General features: G+C 42.8%; 1 protein-coding gene across 3 annotated transcripts in view; it reads left to right on the top strand.

The window, feature by feature from the left end:
• The window catches only part of PPP1R13B (protein phosphatase 1 regulatory subunit 13B), a 145274-nt gene that overhangs the window by 98573 nt on the left and 31468 nt on the right, over positions 1-15233 (top strand). For 2 of the 3 annotated variants that reach the window (XM_073570165.1, XM_073570186.1), the window contains one exon: positions 11765-11866. In XM_073570165.1, the coding sequence (XP_073426266.1) occupies positions 11765-11866 (102 nt within the window). Of the gene's footprint in view, positions 1-7897; positions 8108-11764; positions 11867-15233 lie in introns of those variants that run through there. The other variant, XM_073570175.1, reaches the window with a different exon arrangement.

The raw sequence follows: 15233 nt of genomic DNA, 5'->3' as shown, positions 1-15233 counted from the left end.
GATGAATCTGTGCTGCACTTTATGTACATGCTCAGTAGTGACCAGTGCTGTGGAGTTGTAGATGAGATGAATCTGTGCTGCCCTTTATGTACATGCTCAGTAGTGACCAGTGCTGTGGAGTTGTAGATGAGATGAATCTGTGCTTTATGTACATGCTCAGTAGTGACCAGTGCTGTGGAGATGTAGATGAGATGAATCTGTGCTTTATGTACATGCTCAGTAGTGACCAGTGCTGTGGAGATGTAGATGAGATGAATCTGTGCTTTATGTACATGCTCAGTAGTGACCAGTGCTGTGGAGTTGTAGATGAGATGAATCTGTGCTGCACTTTATGTACACGCTCAGTAGTGACCAGTGCTGTGGAGTTGTAGATGAGATGAATCTGTGCTGCACTTTATGTACATGCTCAGTAGTGACCAGTGCTGTGGAGTCATAGATGAGATGAATCTGTGCTTTATGTACATGCTCAGTAGTGACCAGTGCTGTGGAGATGTAGATGAGATGAATCTGTGCTTTATGTACATGCTCAGTAGTGACCAGTGCTGTGGAGTCGTAGATGAGATGAATCTGTGCTGCCCTTTTTGTACATGCTCAGTAGTGACCAGTGCTGTGGAGTCGTAGATCAGATGAATCTGTGCTGCACTTTATATACATGCTCAGTAGTGACCAGGGCTGTGGAGTCGTAGATGAGATGAATCTGTGCTGCACTTTATGTATATGCTCAGTAGTGACCAGTGCGGTGGAGTCATAGATCAGATGAATCTGTGCTGCACTTTATATACATGCTCAGTAGTGACTGGTGCTGTGGAGTTGTAGATGAGATGAATCTGTGCTGCACTTTATGTACATGCTCAGTAGTGACTGGTGCTGTGGAGTTGTAGATGAGATGAATCTGTGCTGCACTTTATGTACATGCTCAGTAGTGAAGCAGGGCTTTGGTGTTGGGAGTCAGGGAAATTGAGGAGTCTGATTCGGTGGTTTGGCTTACCGACTCCACAGCCCTGGTCATGACTATCCATTTGGGATTAATGATGTCCTATTAATTGTACAGTATTTTAGTATCAGTCTTTGTGGCACCGTTCTTCGGACAGTATATAGCTGCATACAACAGTGGTGTTGACTGTAAGCTGGCTGACTACGCTGCGTGTTTCTGGATGTGTCTGTTTTGTGGGGCAGTGTGGCTGTAACTGGAGATATTTCTTTGTCTCTTAATTACAAGCTCCGTTCTACGATTTTTAAATTATTTTCACATTTGTGATTATCTCAATGAACACATGCAACTTTAAAGACGGCCATATTATTTCTCTTCACTCCAATGTTTTCTTCTTACTGTTATTGATACACATAGATAATTTAACTGCATCATTTGTTCTTTTACCCTAAAGTCCCAGTGTAAAAGTGACTTGGAAGAGTTTGAAGCCCATATTATACCATCTTATCTTGTTCCAGTGGAACCAACTGTGTCACTTTGGTAGACGTAGACAAAGTAACAGTATCAGGAAGATGAAGCCTGTTTCCTCCTCCACTGGTCGGGCTGGCTTCACAATTCGTTTCAGTCCAAAATATGCAACTTTCCAGCGGTGTATGGCTGAAAAGTTGGACATTGACAGAAAAAGAAATTCACGTCCAAGTTTTGGTCTCCGTTTGCTGATTAAAGTCCTCGTCTACTTTGGGGCACTTTGGATTCCCTAAACTCCCATCTTTTATACCGTGTGTACCATGTTTCCTCACCTCGGAATTAGTTCCTACCAAGGAGGAGAGAAGAAAAGGGCAAGGTTTTCCTTTTTTCCAATTTTGCTGATCCATTCCCATCCTTGGTTTAGAGACGAGAAGGACCGTGTAGTAGATGCTCCCATACTCCGAGAATCTGTGTCAGTACATTAATCTCCTTCTCGGATATCTTCCTCTATCTTCGGCTACTTTCAGGCAGGGGATGAGAACACTTGAACATAACCTGTAATTTCTCGTCTGCCCGGCAAACATGCTTGAGGTAATGTCTCGTGAAGCTCGGGCCTCAAATTCATTTCTCTGCCTTGTTGGAACTGATTAGTGAGTAAATGTTTTTATCCTCTTGGATAATTGCCATATATTTTTGTAGTAAAATACCCAAGATAATCTGTTGCCGTACTACCTGAACTTTTAATACAAGTAGTGCCCAAACAAATCTTTCTGTCTCCAGATTATGTCTCAGATGGATCCCAACAACCATTTGTCTGGATGAGCAGTTTTATGTAGCACGGACTGTAGCACGGACCTGGTGCAGCAGGGAGATCCAGATAAACACCTGAAGCAATGGTGGCAGAATGGAAACAGTAGGAGACAATGGGAATCACAAGATCCCATGCATCAGAGTTGAGATTACGGCAGCGGGTGTGACAGTGTTGTACTTCCTACAGGAATAAAGGAACTGATAAACCAGCTGAGATTAGGCAGAGCTGGTCTGGCGATGTAGCATAATTTCCATCAGCATTGAAGAACCAGTGCCGAGATGCATAATTATATAGCAGAGTTACACAGTGAAGTACCAGAGTTTTCACAGCAGTACGGCAGAGTTGAGTCTGCAATATAGTGTGACAGAGTCCAATGCAGAGTTGGTACAATTGTGTGGTAAGGCTGGGTGAGCCTCCACGTCCAAGACAGATGTGGCCTGCAGTGTGGCAGAATTGACTAGTAATGTAACTGAGCTGGGTTTGTCACAAGGTCCAAGGCAGAGCTGGTTTTGCAAGAGAGTCGTAGAGCAGACCTGCAGTCCATGATAGCTGTGTGGATGCCAGCTGTTTTTGGTGGCCTATGAGCTTAACATCAGAGGTGTGCATTAGGTGACAATGGCCCCAAGCAACAGAGAAAGCAGGCTTAAAGAGAAAGAGTAGAGGCAAGTAACACGGCCCCTCTTGTCAGACGTAGTGAGTCCAGAGAGTGGCCTTCCATATTTGGACACGGTGACTGACTGCTTCCATTAAATACTCTTACGGGAAACGGACAATCGCTGTGTGCTAGCAGGAGAGACTACCGTTCGGACTCTGAGCTTTGCGAAGCAAGTCCAAGGGGTGGGATTTAAAGGAATTGTATGATATTAAGAAGACATTTTTTTCTATCTTTTGACAATTCCTTTAATTAACTTATTAAAAACTTTTACTCCATATTTGTAATGCGACATACAGATTTTGTATCTACATATAAGGATGAAACTTTCTGCATCTATAGATTAATAGATTAGATGTCGCGTTGGTGATACCGTATTGATGCCATGATAACCTACCTGTATGAATAACCGTGACCCCATGATTCACTGTAACCCATAACATTTGCATCAGTTTCTGAAAGCACATAATCCGAAAATCCCTGCACATGTGCCTGGTATATGAGGAGATCTGGCCAGGCTTCTGGGTCATTCTCCTGACCTCCCTCACACCGCCATGGAGTGTTAATAAGCTGTTAACTCTTAGTCAGCAGCAGAAGAATGCCGCATTCAGCATATTACTCCCCATGTAAACAGCAGTGGCCCCCAACATGATTGACCGCGGCCATCCTAGATGTCACTGTGTGTTTTGCAAGACCTCTATGGAGAAGACATTTATATTACCCAGCAATGATGAATGTCTTTCTCAATGGCCGCATGGCTAAAAATCCTAGAGTGCAATTGTATACAACCTGCCTTATAAAGGGGTTGCCCCCATCAAGGCAAAAACTGTCTATATGCCCTATTAGAGCATATGGACGATACAATGAGGGGTTTCTCCACTTCGATCGCCACTTATAATCCAGAACGGAGAGCCACTAAAGCAGACCTTTTGTTCATAAAGTAGCTGTTACTTCTGATCTGTGGCCTGGTAATGGCTGCTATATGCTCAGGCTAATTTTCCCATACTTATGGCTGCGGGTCTAGTGCACGGCTGTGCACACCACATGTTTTATATACGGTAGTTATTAGGTCTTGAAGAGGTTGGGCCCTTTTGGTACATACCTTTCTAGACCCATGGGTGCGTCTTAGAGCTTGGCACCAATCACATACCCATATTGGCTACTCATATAAAAAATTGCTTTGCAGCAAGCGTTAATTGCTGGTGTAGTCACCCAGAGCTGCAAATTAATTTCCTGGCTCGTGCTTCGGGCAGTTAATTACATCCTTAGAATTTAAGGGCATCATTGGTTATTGACCCATAAACTATTAAAGGGTAGCTGTAATTTTATTTATTGATTTGTTTCTTACCAATAGCACACGAGAAAATAAGCTAATTTGTAATATACAGCTGGTGAAATAAGTATTGAACATGTCACTAATTTTCTAAGTAAATGTATTTTCTTAAGGGTCTATTGACATGAAAAACGCAAAACGGCAAAAACGCACGTTTTCTGGGAAGTCGTCCGGTTTTTAGAAAACAATCCTGCCACTTAGTGACAAATAATAAAAGCTGGTTCAACTCCTGGCCTATAAAAATGGATCTCATTATCAAGGTGCCACACAAGAAGCCTCTCATGATGGGTAAAACCAGTGGGCTGTCTCAAGACCTTCACAACCTTATTGTTGGAAAAAATACTGATGGCATTGGTTACAGAAGAATTTCTAAACTACTAAAGGTTCCATTGAGCTCTGTTAGGGTCATACGGTAATCCGCAAGTGGAAAGCGCATCATTTCACCATAAATCACCAATGACCAAGTCCTCCACTCATTATTTCAGACATAGATGTGAAAAGAATTATCAGAAGAGTTGTCCAAGAGCTAGTGACCAGCTATGGAGAGCTCCAGAAAGACTTGGAATCAGCAAGTACAGTTGTTTCAAAGAAAACTATAAGTAATGTACTCAACCTCCATGGACTGTATGCACGCTCACCATAGAAGACTGCAATGCTGAACAAAAAGCATGTTCAAGCGTGTTTTAAAGTTTGTTCAACAAAATTTAGTAAAGCCTGTGAAATACTGGGAAAATATAGTCTGGTCAGATGACAATAAACGTACTTTTTGGATGCCATAATACATGCCATGTTTGGAGGCCAAAAGGCACTGAATATCACCACTGAATACCATACCAACAGTGAAGTTTGGAGGTGGGAACATCATGGTGTTGGACTGTTATTCGGCATACGGCACTGACAAACTTCTTATAATTCAAGGAAGGATGAATGGACAAATGTACCGAGACATTATTGAAAAAAATCTACTGCCATATACCAGGATGATGAAAATGAAACAAGGGTGAACATTTCAGCAAAATAATGATCCCAAGCACAGCCACGGAAACTCTCAATTGGTTTCGCAGAAAGAAAATAAAGCTGCTAGAATGGCTGAGCAATCACCTGACCTGAATCCAATAGAAAATGTATGGAAGGAACTAAAGCTCAGTGTTCATGGAAGGAGAACACAGAGCCTTCAGGATGTGAAGAGTGTTTGTGTGAAAGAATAGGCCAAAATCACACCTGAGCAATGCCTGCAACTAGTTTCTCCTTAAAGGAGACGTCAAAGGATTTTGTACAATGTATTAAATAAATTTCGGTAAAAGTGTTAAATAATTTTTCATTGTGTCACTTCTCGTTATTACACATTACATACATTTCTGTTATCTATGGTTTGGTTTCTTTTCCTGTATGGATTAGATGGGTTATTGCTGACATCTGATGAGCATTTCATGTTAATAGCACCTTTAGAAATATTTTTACTTGGAAAATTGGTGATGTGTTCAATACTTAATTCACCCGCTGTATCTTATCAGAGAAATCTGCTTCTTTCTCCTCCAGGATTGTTCTTTCGTTCTCAACATTCTCAGTTCATAGGCGAAATCTGTCATCAATGAATACAGACTTTCCTGTTAATGAGATGGGAGATGACAGTTGGTGCTTATAAAGTGCTATGGAAATTGCAGCAGAATGTCTGTCAGCCTCTAGCTCTTCCCCTCCATAGAATTTTAAAAGCGCCAACTGTCTTTACTAAATACAGTTTTATGCAGGAATTGGGAGTGAAAGAAGCAGATTTCTCTGATAAGATATATTACCGTACTATGTTTCACTTTTCTCATGTACGCTATTGATTTATGAAGTAAAAATTAAAACAATAACTCTTGGTAAGTCTCTTCAATTGAGAACTTTCTTTTGTGAGCCATAGTTTAAAATCTTCTTTAATATGTTGTGTTTTGTAAAGTGACGGTTCCCTGGAGGCGCTGTGTGTTTGTGTGTGCTGCCCATCCCCGGCCGCATGTGGCTCTCCAGATGTGAGTGATGTCGTGGATCAGAGGGTCCTGTCAGTAGGGGGTGGCACTACCCACATTGCTGGAATGACTGTAATAAACACAAGGGGGTATAAGAAATTCTCCAGCTAATATTCTATTACTCTGAGTCCTTCTAACAAAGGGATAGAACACTGTACACCCACCCACACATACACACCCATACGCACAGGACAAAAGCCAACACATACACCACACTTAACTCTATAGATGCCTGATGGGTCGATACCGTAGAAAACATTACAATAGGATGTTGTCTTCTTGATTACGAATACACACCGCTAATAGATTTAAAGGGTATTTTAAATACATTGCCGTATTTAGAGGATTTTATCATTCTGATGCAAGAAAAATTAAACTAACTCTTAAAATGGATGTAATAAAAAATCTGTAGCTTTGCATCTACATCTCCCATGCAGACCAATGTGTCACCATGGTAACACTACCTGCAGTCATAGTAGTTTCAATCTGGCCCCCTGCACTTTACCGACCTGCAAATGTATGCTATAAAGAAGTCGGAATCCGATACATATGACTGTAAAATCCGACTACGTAGGATTTGTTTGTAGTCTGTTACCACGGAGATGCACAGAGCTGCACAGCCATGATTTTTTTTTTAATTGATTGCATTCTTCATTTTTATTTTAATTGACTTGGTGCAATTATAAAAAATGGGAAGCATAAGTGATAACTTCTATATTGATAAGGGTTCGACCCCTGTGACCCTCACCGACTTTTACCACATGCTCAACCGCTGGCCCATTCATTAACCAGCACCCCCATAGAAAATAAACAGAGCTGTGGCGGAGCATGCGCTCTACTGCTCCATTATAGTGGGGGTGAAAGTGCCTTGCTCTGCTGATCAATGCGGTTCCCAGCGGTGTGACCCCCACCAATCTAGAAGTAATCGTCTTTCCTGTGGATAGATAATGTAACCTATCTTCACTGGAGAATCCCTTTAAGTTCTCCTTTAAACCAACATAGTTGCTGCACCATTTATTGCTTGGATGGAACTGGTTAAAAGTTGATTGAGTCGGACTCGTGATTCTGTGATCCCATGATGACCCCTTACAAAGCTGAATGAAGGGTGTGTCCATATTTTCCATCAAGCCTGAGATCGGTGTTGACGCACAATGAGAAGACCCGCGTCTCTTCCTCCGATTGTGTCACGAGCCACAGCCGCACTCGGATTTTACATCGTAGGGAAACTTGCGCTAAGAGGAGCCATACCTTCAAATAAAAAAAAATAGTCTGCATAGTTTTGGAGGAAATGTTCTGTATTTTCGTATCTATATAAGGCTCTTGTAGCACTGTGGGTGGGGTCAGAAAAACTGTGGCATACCGCTCAGCCCCGCCCACCATAACCCAGAGTGCATTGCCCCGCCCAGAGTGCTCTAAGCACCTTTTTTGCACATAGGAATAAAGAACAATTCAAAGGGCTTTGGCTCCTCTTGGTAGAACCTGCAACTACTTTAATGCAGATTTTGGGGGGACCGAGAAGACTCCCTTTAATTCTGAAGAGTCTTGTTTTCACTTTTCCTTATGAGCCTGTGTAAATTCTCCCTTATATCCTGTGTGAGGGCTGAGCCTGCTGCTTATTATTTTTATATTTTTTTTTGTGGCTTTGGAAAGGGAGGATCTAATGTTAGGGGCCTGGTGTTAAGCTGTGGGAATGTGTAGGATTACACCAGAGATGCGCTCTCATTGGGACGTGAGACGCTCCCAGGCACGTACCTGTCGCCTGTCACTCGTGCACACTCCTCGAGAGCAACACCTGCCTCAGCGCCTGCAGTCACTCAGCAAGACCTCGGTCTGCGAGCATCCTCCCCCCGATATCCATCCTACCACGATGTGGGCGAGGAGGAAAGCGCAGCTCATCAAGCTACAGGTTCACCCCCATCCCAATTCCCATACACCGCCCGGCCGTGTATCTCTGCTGCTTTCCTTCAGGCTGGAGAGTGGGTGGCAGCGCATTGTCTCTGCGCCTCTAATGCTGAACGAATTAAGAGGATTTCCTGCTGCCTCTTACACTAATTGTGCTGCGGGATTTGGGCGCACTCCTGTAACCCCTTCACTTCCAGGAAGGATGTAGAGTGCACCCCAGGGATGAGAGCATGAAGAATGTGAGGGATTTGGAAGGTGTTTGGCTGTTGAGGGGTTAAACAGAAGAATGTTGTATCGTGCGCCGCATTCCGTGCGTTCGAATAATGGGCGACTATATTTGGTGCTTTTCTTCCTACATCTTTGTGTTCTTTACCTTTGTATGCCTCTACTCTTATATGTAACTGAATCACGGTATATAGGGAGCGGCTTATTTTCCTTTTAATAATTTTTTTCCCCCTCCATGAAACTGTGCATCTATGTAGATTTTGCACCGTCTTTTAGGCTCTCCGAAAAGGGCAAGTTGCAAATTCTAGTCCAGTGGGTATTATCCGTGGGGTAATCGCTCCTCTGAGTTGTACTCTGATTGTATCTGTTGGATATCGCGAAGCTGTTCTCCCCGCTAGGAACGTTGTTTCTAGAGGACAAGGTCGATGAAGCGTTGAGATTGCGGCCTCGGAAGTGTCCACAGCGCCACTGTTCTCAGCGGAGAGTCATGATGCTATCATGCAATGTCTTTTGAATGGGATTTTCCAAAATTGCGGAGAAACGCTTAGTTTTTGCATCAATTTTTTGGAAATGACCGCAGCTCGGTCGCTTTATATAAACATACCCTATGGACACGTTCACACCGCTTTTGTTGACGTAGATGTTTCAACCAGAAAAAAAATCTCTTTAAAACCAAATCACTAAGAAATGTAATGTATACCCCTGAAGAAGTGACGTGGCAAAAAACCACCCATGCACACTATAGGTGTAGTTTCCCATTGATATGAATAGGGAACCTAATCCGAAAGTATTTGAAGCTTTTATGTCAGTGTAGGAGCAGAATTCACTCCACCCCGGGTGCTCCATCACAGAAGCTCCTTGCACACAGATCGTTTTTTTTTAGACTGTGTTAGTTATGTTTAGTTTTCTTGATTGATTATTTAATATTAACATCATATAATTTTATGACTGTTCCACGTTTTTGTGAACCGGCGAGAATTGTGCACAGAGCCATAGAAGTATTACTCTGCGGAACGATGGTTCTGGTTGCACCATAAGTCCCAGCATGACTAGTAGAATCTTCCATACACAGCACTGGTGATGTATATACCGTATATCTGGACCCTTTGACTCTGCCCTGGTTCGCCGTATGCTCTTGAGATTGTGCTATAATAAGAACCAGATTTTTCGGGATGTCTGCGATTTCCTGTCTACCTGACTTTATCTCAATACGGAAATCCTTTTCTTTTTACTCAACTTGGATTATTACGTTGTCTTATTTTGGAAAAGGTCAAAATTAGATTACACGGAATTAAAGGGACCTAGTACCGATTCTGTGCATGGTGTCTGCAGGTTGGCAGGGTGTATATGATATGACATCATGTGCATGCAATCTGAATTTTTGCTTCCATCACTTGGATTTCGAGGTCAGCCATGATTTGATATATTTTCTATGTATGTTTTTGTATAATAGCAACTTTAACTATATTTTTATTTATTTACTAGCTGAAGAGCCCGGCGCTGCCCGGGCATAGTAACTAACTGTGGGTTAGTTATAGCAAATTATAATTATCCTCCATCCCATAGTCCCGTGCCCATATACCCATCATAAATATCCACGATCCCATAGGCCTGTGCCCATATACCCAACATACATATCCTCCATCCCATAGTCCAGTGCCCATATACCCATCACACATCCTCCATCCCATAGTCGAGTGCACATATACCCATCACACATCCTCCATCCCATAGTCCCATGCCAATATACCCATCATACATATTAGCCATCCCATAGTCGAGTGCCCATATACCCATCACACATCCTTCATCTCATAGTTCCATGCCCATATACCCATCATACATATCCTCCATCCCATAGTCGAGTGCCCATATACCCATCACACATCCTTCATCTCATAGTCCCATGCCCATATACCCATCATACATATCCTCCATCCCATAGTCCAGTTCTCATATACCCATCATACATATCCACCAACCCATAGGCCCGTGCCCATATACCCATCATATATATCCTCCATCCCATAGTCCTGTGCCCATATACACATCACACATCCTCCATCCCATAGTCCCATGCCCATATACCCATCATACATATCCTCCATCCCATAGTCCCGTGCCAATATACCCATCACACATCCTCCATCCCATAGTCCCATGCCCATATACGCATCACACAGCCTCCATCCCATAGTCCCATGCCCATATACCCATCACACATCCTCCATCCCATAGTCCCATGCCCATATACCCATCACACATCCTCCATCCCATAGTCCCATGCCCATATACCCATCATACATATCCTCCATCCCCATCCCATAGTCGAGTGCCCATATACCCATCACACATCCTCCGTCCCATGCCCATGTACCCATCACACATCCTCCATCCCATAGTCCCATGACCATATAACCATCATACATATTCGCCATCCCATAGTCGAGTGCCCATATACCCATCACACATCCTTCATCTCATAGTCCCATGCCCATATAACCATCATACATATCCTCCATCCCATAGTCCCGTGCCCATATACCCATCACACATCCTTCATCCCATAGTCCCGTGCCCATATACCCATCACACATCCTTCATCCCATAGTCCCGTGCCCATATACCCATCATACATATCCTCTATCCCATAGTTGAGTGCCCATATACTCATCATACATATCCGCCATCCCATAGTCCCGTGCCCATATACCCGTCATACATATCTGCCATCCCATAGTCCCGTGCCCATATACCCATCACACATCCTTCATCCCATAGTCCCGTGCCCATATACCCATCATACATATCCTCTATCCCATAGTTGAGTGCCCATATACTCATCATACATATCCGCCATCCCATAGTCCCGTGCCCATATACCCGTCATACATATCTGCCATCCCATAGTCCCGTGCCCATATACCCATCATACATATCCGCCATCCCATAGTCCCGTGCCCATATACCCATCATACATATCCGCCATCCCATAGTCCCATCACACATCCTCCTTCCCATAGTCAACCATTATGACATCATAGTGAGCGGCGGGGCTTGCAACCTATGATGACATCAGCGTCGCCATGGCAACCATTATGACATCATAATGAGGGGCAGGGCTTGATACACACACTTTTTCCCCATTAAGTAGATAGGGGCAAAATTGTTTGGTGAATTGGAACGCGCGGGGTTAAAATTTCGCCTCACAACATAGCCTAGGATGCTCTCGGGGTCCAGACTCGTGACTGTGCCAATTTTTTGGCTGTAGCTGCGAGGGTGCGGATGCCAATCCCAGACATACACACACACATACATACACACACTTGAGCTTTATATATTGGATTCATTTTACTCAGTTATATAGTCCCATTAATTCCACAGCGCTTTACAAACATTATATATATCAGAGCTTAATTTTTTTTCCCTTACTTAGGTGGGTAACCCAAGAGTGGAGCTGACTCTTTCAGAGCTGCAGGACATGGCCTCACGCCAACAGCAGCAGATCGAGAACCAACAACAGATGTTGGTGGCAAAGGTGAGTACCGTAGGTCTAACATGTGATGACAAATTAAGTAATGTCAGAAATATGTAATTACTTTACTTTGTGTAAATGCCACTGTCCTCCGGAATCCAGTGCTGTTTTTCTTTTGTTTCTGCACCTTTCCATTCCTGAGATATGGCCTCCCCTTCCTTGTCTATAAATCTAGTCATGGGCGTGGCCTTCAACACGTCTCTGTGAGTGTTTCCTTGATGACCACACCTACTTGGCTTACAAGAGTAGATTTATATAGAAGGAAGAGGGGGCCGTATCTCCGGAATGGAAAAGCACAGGTACAAAAGAAAAACATCGCCGGATTCAGGAAAACAGCGACATTTACACCAAGCAATAAATATGCAATTTATTTTTATTTTTTTTATGCAAGTGGAAGGTCTCTGTTAAGGTATTTGTCTGGTGCAGAAAACCTATTGTCCAGTGAGCCGCCATGCACACACTACACGGATCCCAGCAGCATGTGAAGATGGACTAGGAGCCCTGTCACCCGACGCGCACGTTTCGCCCTGCTTCCTCGGGGGGGTGCATGGCGGCTCACAACGTTCATTTGCTAAATGATGAATTATATGCAGGGCGCATTATTCCTCTGAGGCCCCCACATGGTATATCTCTGGTGGAGAATGTTTTAGTGGTTGCAGGCATTGTCAAGAGGGTTAAATGTGCTTGTTTTCCTGCCATGAATCCCTTGTGTGGTTTCATTGGGCTATTGTGCTTACAAAGCAATGTGCACTCTGGGGTATGTAAAATATGCAGGATTACAATTTTTTTGAAACATTAAGTACTTGTTGAGTGTCATGTCACTTGCCATGCAGCAACATATGGAAATTGTGAGGAGTCAGTCTGCCACTTATTTTTGTTCCTGTACTCTGTTGTGTATTTATGCAAATATTTTTAATGGATAATTAATAAAATTGTAATTTTTAATATTAGTGGTTTGACACTCATATGTTTTGGGGCTCTGATTCAGCTACCAGATGGTGGATATGTGTTGTAACTTGTGAGCTTATTTACTATTCATGTGGCAATTGGATGATTTAGTGTCACTTTATGTAGTAAGAAATGTGGAACGCTTCAATGTGTCCCACTTCGGGACAGTGGTAAAATTTCTTCGATATTACTGGCGTGTATTTATGAAAAAAATGGAAATTTGGCAAAACATTTTTAAAATGTTGCCGTTTTAAAACTTTTCATTTTTATTCCCTTAAATCAGAGCGTTATGTCACATAAAATAGTTAATAAGTAACATTTTCCACATGTCTACTTTACATCAGCACAAGTTTGGAAACATAATTTTTTTTTTTTTGGTAGGACGGTATAAGGGTTAAAAGTTGACCAGCGATTTGTCATTTTTACAACAAAATTTAAAAAAACATTTTGTTAGGGACCACCTCACATTTGAAGTCACTTTGAGGGGTCTATATAATACAAAATACCCAAAAATGACACCATTCTAAAAACTGCACCCCTGAAGGTGCTCAAAACCACATTCAAGAAATTTATTAACCCTTCAGGTGCTTCACGAGAACTGAAGCAATGTGGACGGAAAAAATGAACATTTAAGTTTTTGCACAAATTTACCCCAATTTTTTTTCTATTTTCATAAGGGTGTCAGGAGAAAATGGACCCTAAAATTTGTTGTACAGTCATGGCCAAAAGTTTAGAGAATGACACAAATATTATATTTTCACATGATCTGCTGGCCTCTGGTTTTTATGTGTGTTTTTCAGATGTTTTTATCACATACAGAAATATAATTGCAATCATATTATGAGTAGCAAAAGGTTATACTGACAGTTAGAATGAGTTAATGCAGCAAGTCAATATTTGCAGTGTTGACCCTTCTTCTTCAGGACCTCAGCAATTCTCCCTGGCATGCTCTCAATCAACTTCTGGATCAAATCCTGACTGATAGCAGTCCATTCTTGCAAAATCAATGCTTTTATTTTGTCTGAATTTGAAGGTTTTTGTTTGTCCACCCGTCTCTTGATGATTGACCACAAGTTCTCAATGGGATTAAGATCTGGGGAGTTTCCAGGCCATGGTCCCAAAATCTCTATGTTTTGTTCCCTGAGCCATTTAGTTATCACCTTTGCTTTATGGCAAGGTGCTCCATCATGTTGAAAAAGGCATTGTTGATCGCCAAACTGCTCTTGGACGGTTGGGAGAAGTTGCTCTTGGAGGACATTCTGGTACCATTCTTTATTCATGGCTGTGTTTTTAGGCAAGACTGAGAGAGAGCCCATTCCCTTGGCTGAGAAGCAACCCCACACATGAATGGTTTCAGGATGCTTGACAGTTGGCATGAGACAAGACTGGTGGTAGCGCTCACCTGGTCTTCTCCGAATAAGCCGTTTTCCAGATGTCCCAAACAATCGAAAAGGGGATTCAGAGAAAATGACTTTACCCCAGTCCTCAGCAGTTCACTCCCTGTACCTCTTGCAGAATATCAGTCTGTCCATGATGTTTTTCCTGGAGAGAAGTGGCTTCTTTGCTGCCCTCCTTGAGACCAGGCCTTGCTCCAAGAGTCTCCGCCTCACAGTGCGTGCAGATGCACTCACACCTGCCTGCTGCCATTCCTGAGCAAGCTCTGCACTGCTGGTAGCCCGATTCCGCAGCTGAAACACTTTTAAGAGACGGTCCTGGCGCTTGCTGGTCTTTCTTGGGCGCCCTGGAGCCTTTTTGGCAACAAGGGAACCTCTCTCCTTGAAGTTCTTGATGATGCGATAGATTGTTGACTGAGGTGCAATCTTTCTAGCTGCGATACTCTTCCCTGTTAGGCCATTTTTGTGCAGTGCAATGATGACTGCACGTGTTTCTTTAGAGATAACCATGGTTAATAGAAGAGAAACAATGATGCCAAGCACCAGCCTCCTTTTAAAGTGTCCAGTGGTGTCATTCTTACTTAATCATGACAGATTGATCTCCAGCCCTGTCCTCATCAACACCCACACCTGTGTTAATGGAGCAATCACTGAAACGATGTTAGCTGGTCCTTTTAAGGCAGGGCTGCAATGATGTTGAAATGTGTTTTGGGGGATAAAGTTAATTTTCTAGGCAAATATTGACTTTGCAAGTAATTGTTGTTAAGCTGATCACTCTTTATAACATTCTGGAGTATATGCAAACTGCCATTAGAAAAAATGAAGCAGTAGACTTTGTAAAAATTAATATTTGTGTCATTCTCAAAACTTTTGGCCATGACTGTACACTTTCTCCTGAAATCCACTGTTTGGGCGCACGGCAGGGCTCAGAAGGGAAGGAGCGCCATTTGACTTTTTGAACGCAAAATTATCTGGAATCAAGAGCGGATGCAATGTCGCATTTGGAGAGTCCCTGATGTGCCTAAACT

The sequence above is a fragment of the Dendrobates tinctorius genome, unplaced genomic scaffold (genome assembly GCF_039654945.1).
Source record: "Dendrobates tinctorius isolate UK_male_01 unplaced genomic scaffold, ASM3965494v1 ptg000006l, whole genome shotgun sequence".
Taxonomy (NCBI): Eukaryota; Metazoa; Chordata; class Amphibia; order Anura; family Dendrobatidae; genus Dendrobates; species Dendrobates tinctorius.
The sequence above is the reverse complement of the archived record's forward strand: the minus strand, read 5'-3'. Positions and strand labels throughout refer to the sequence as shown.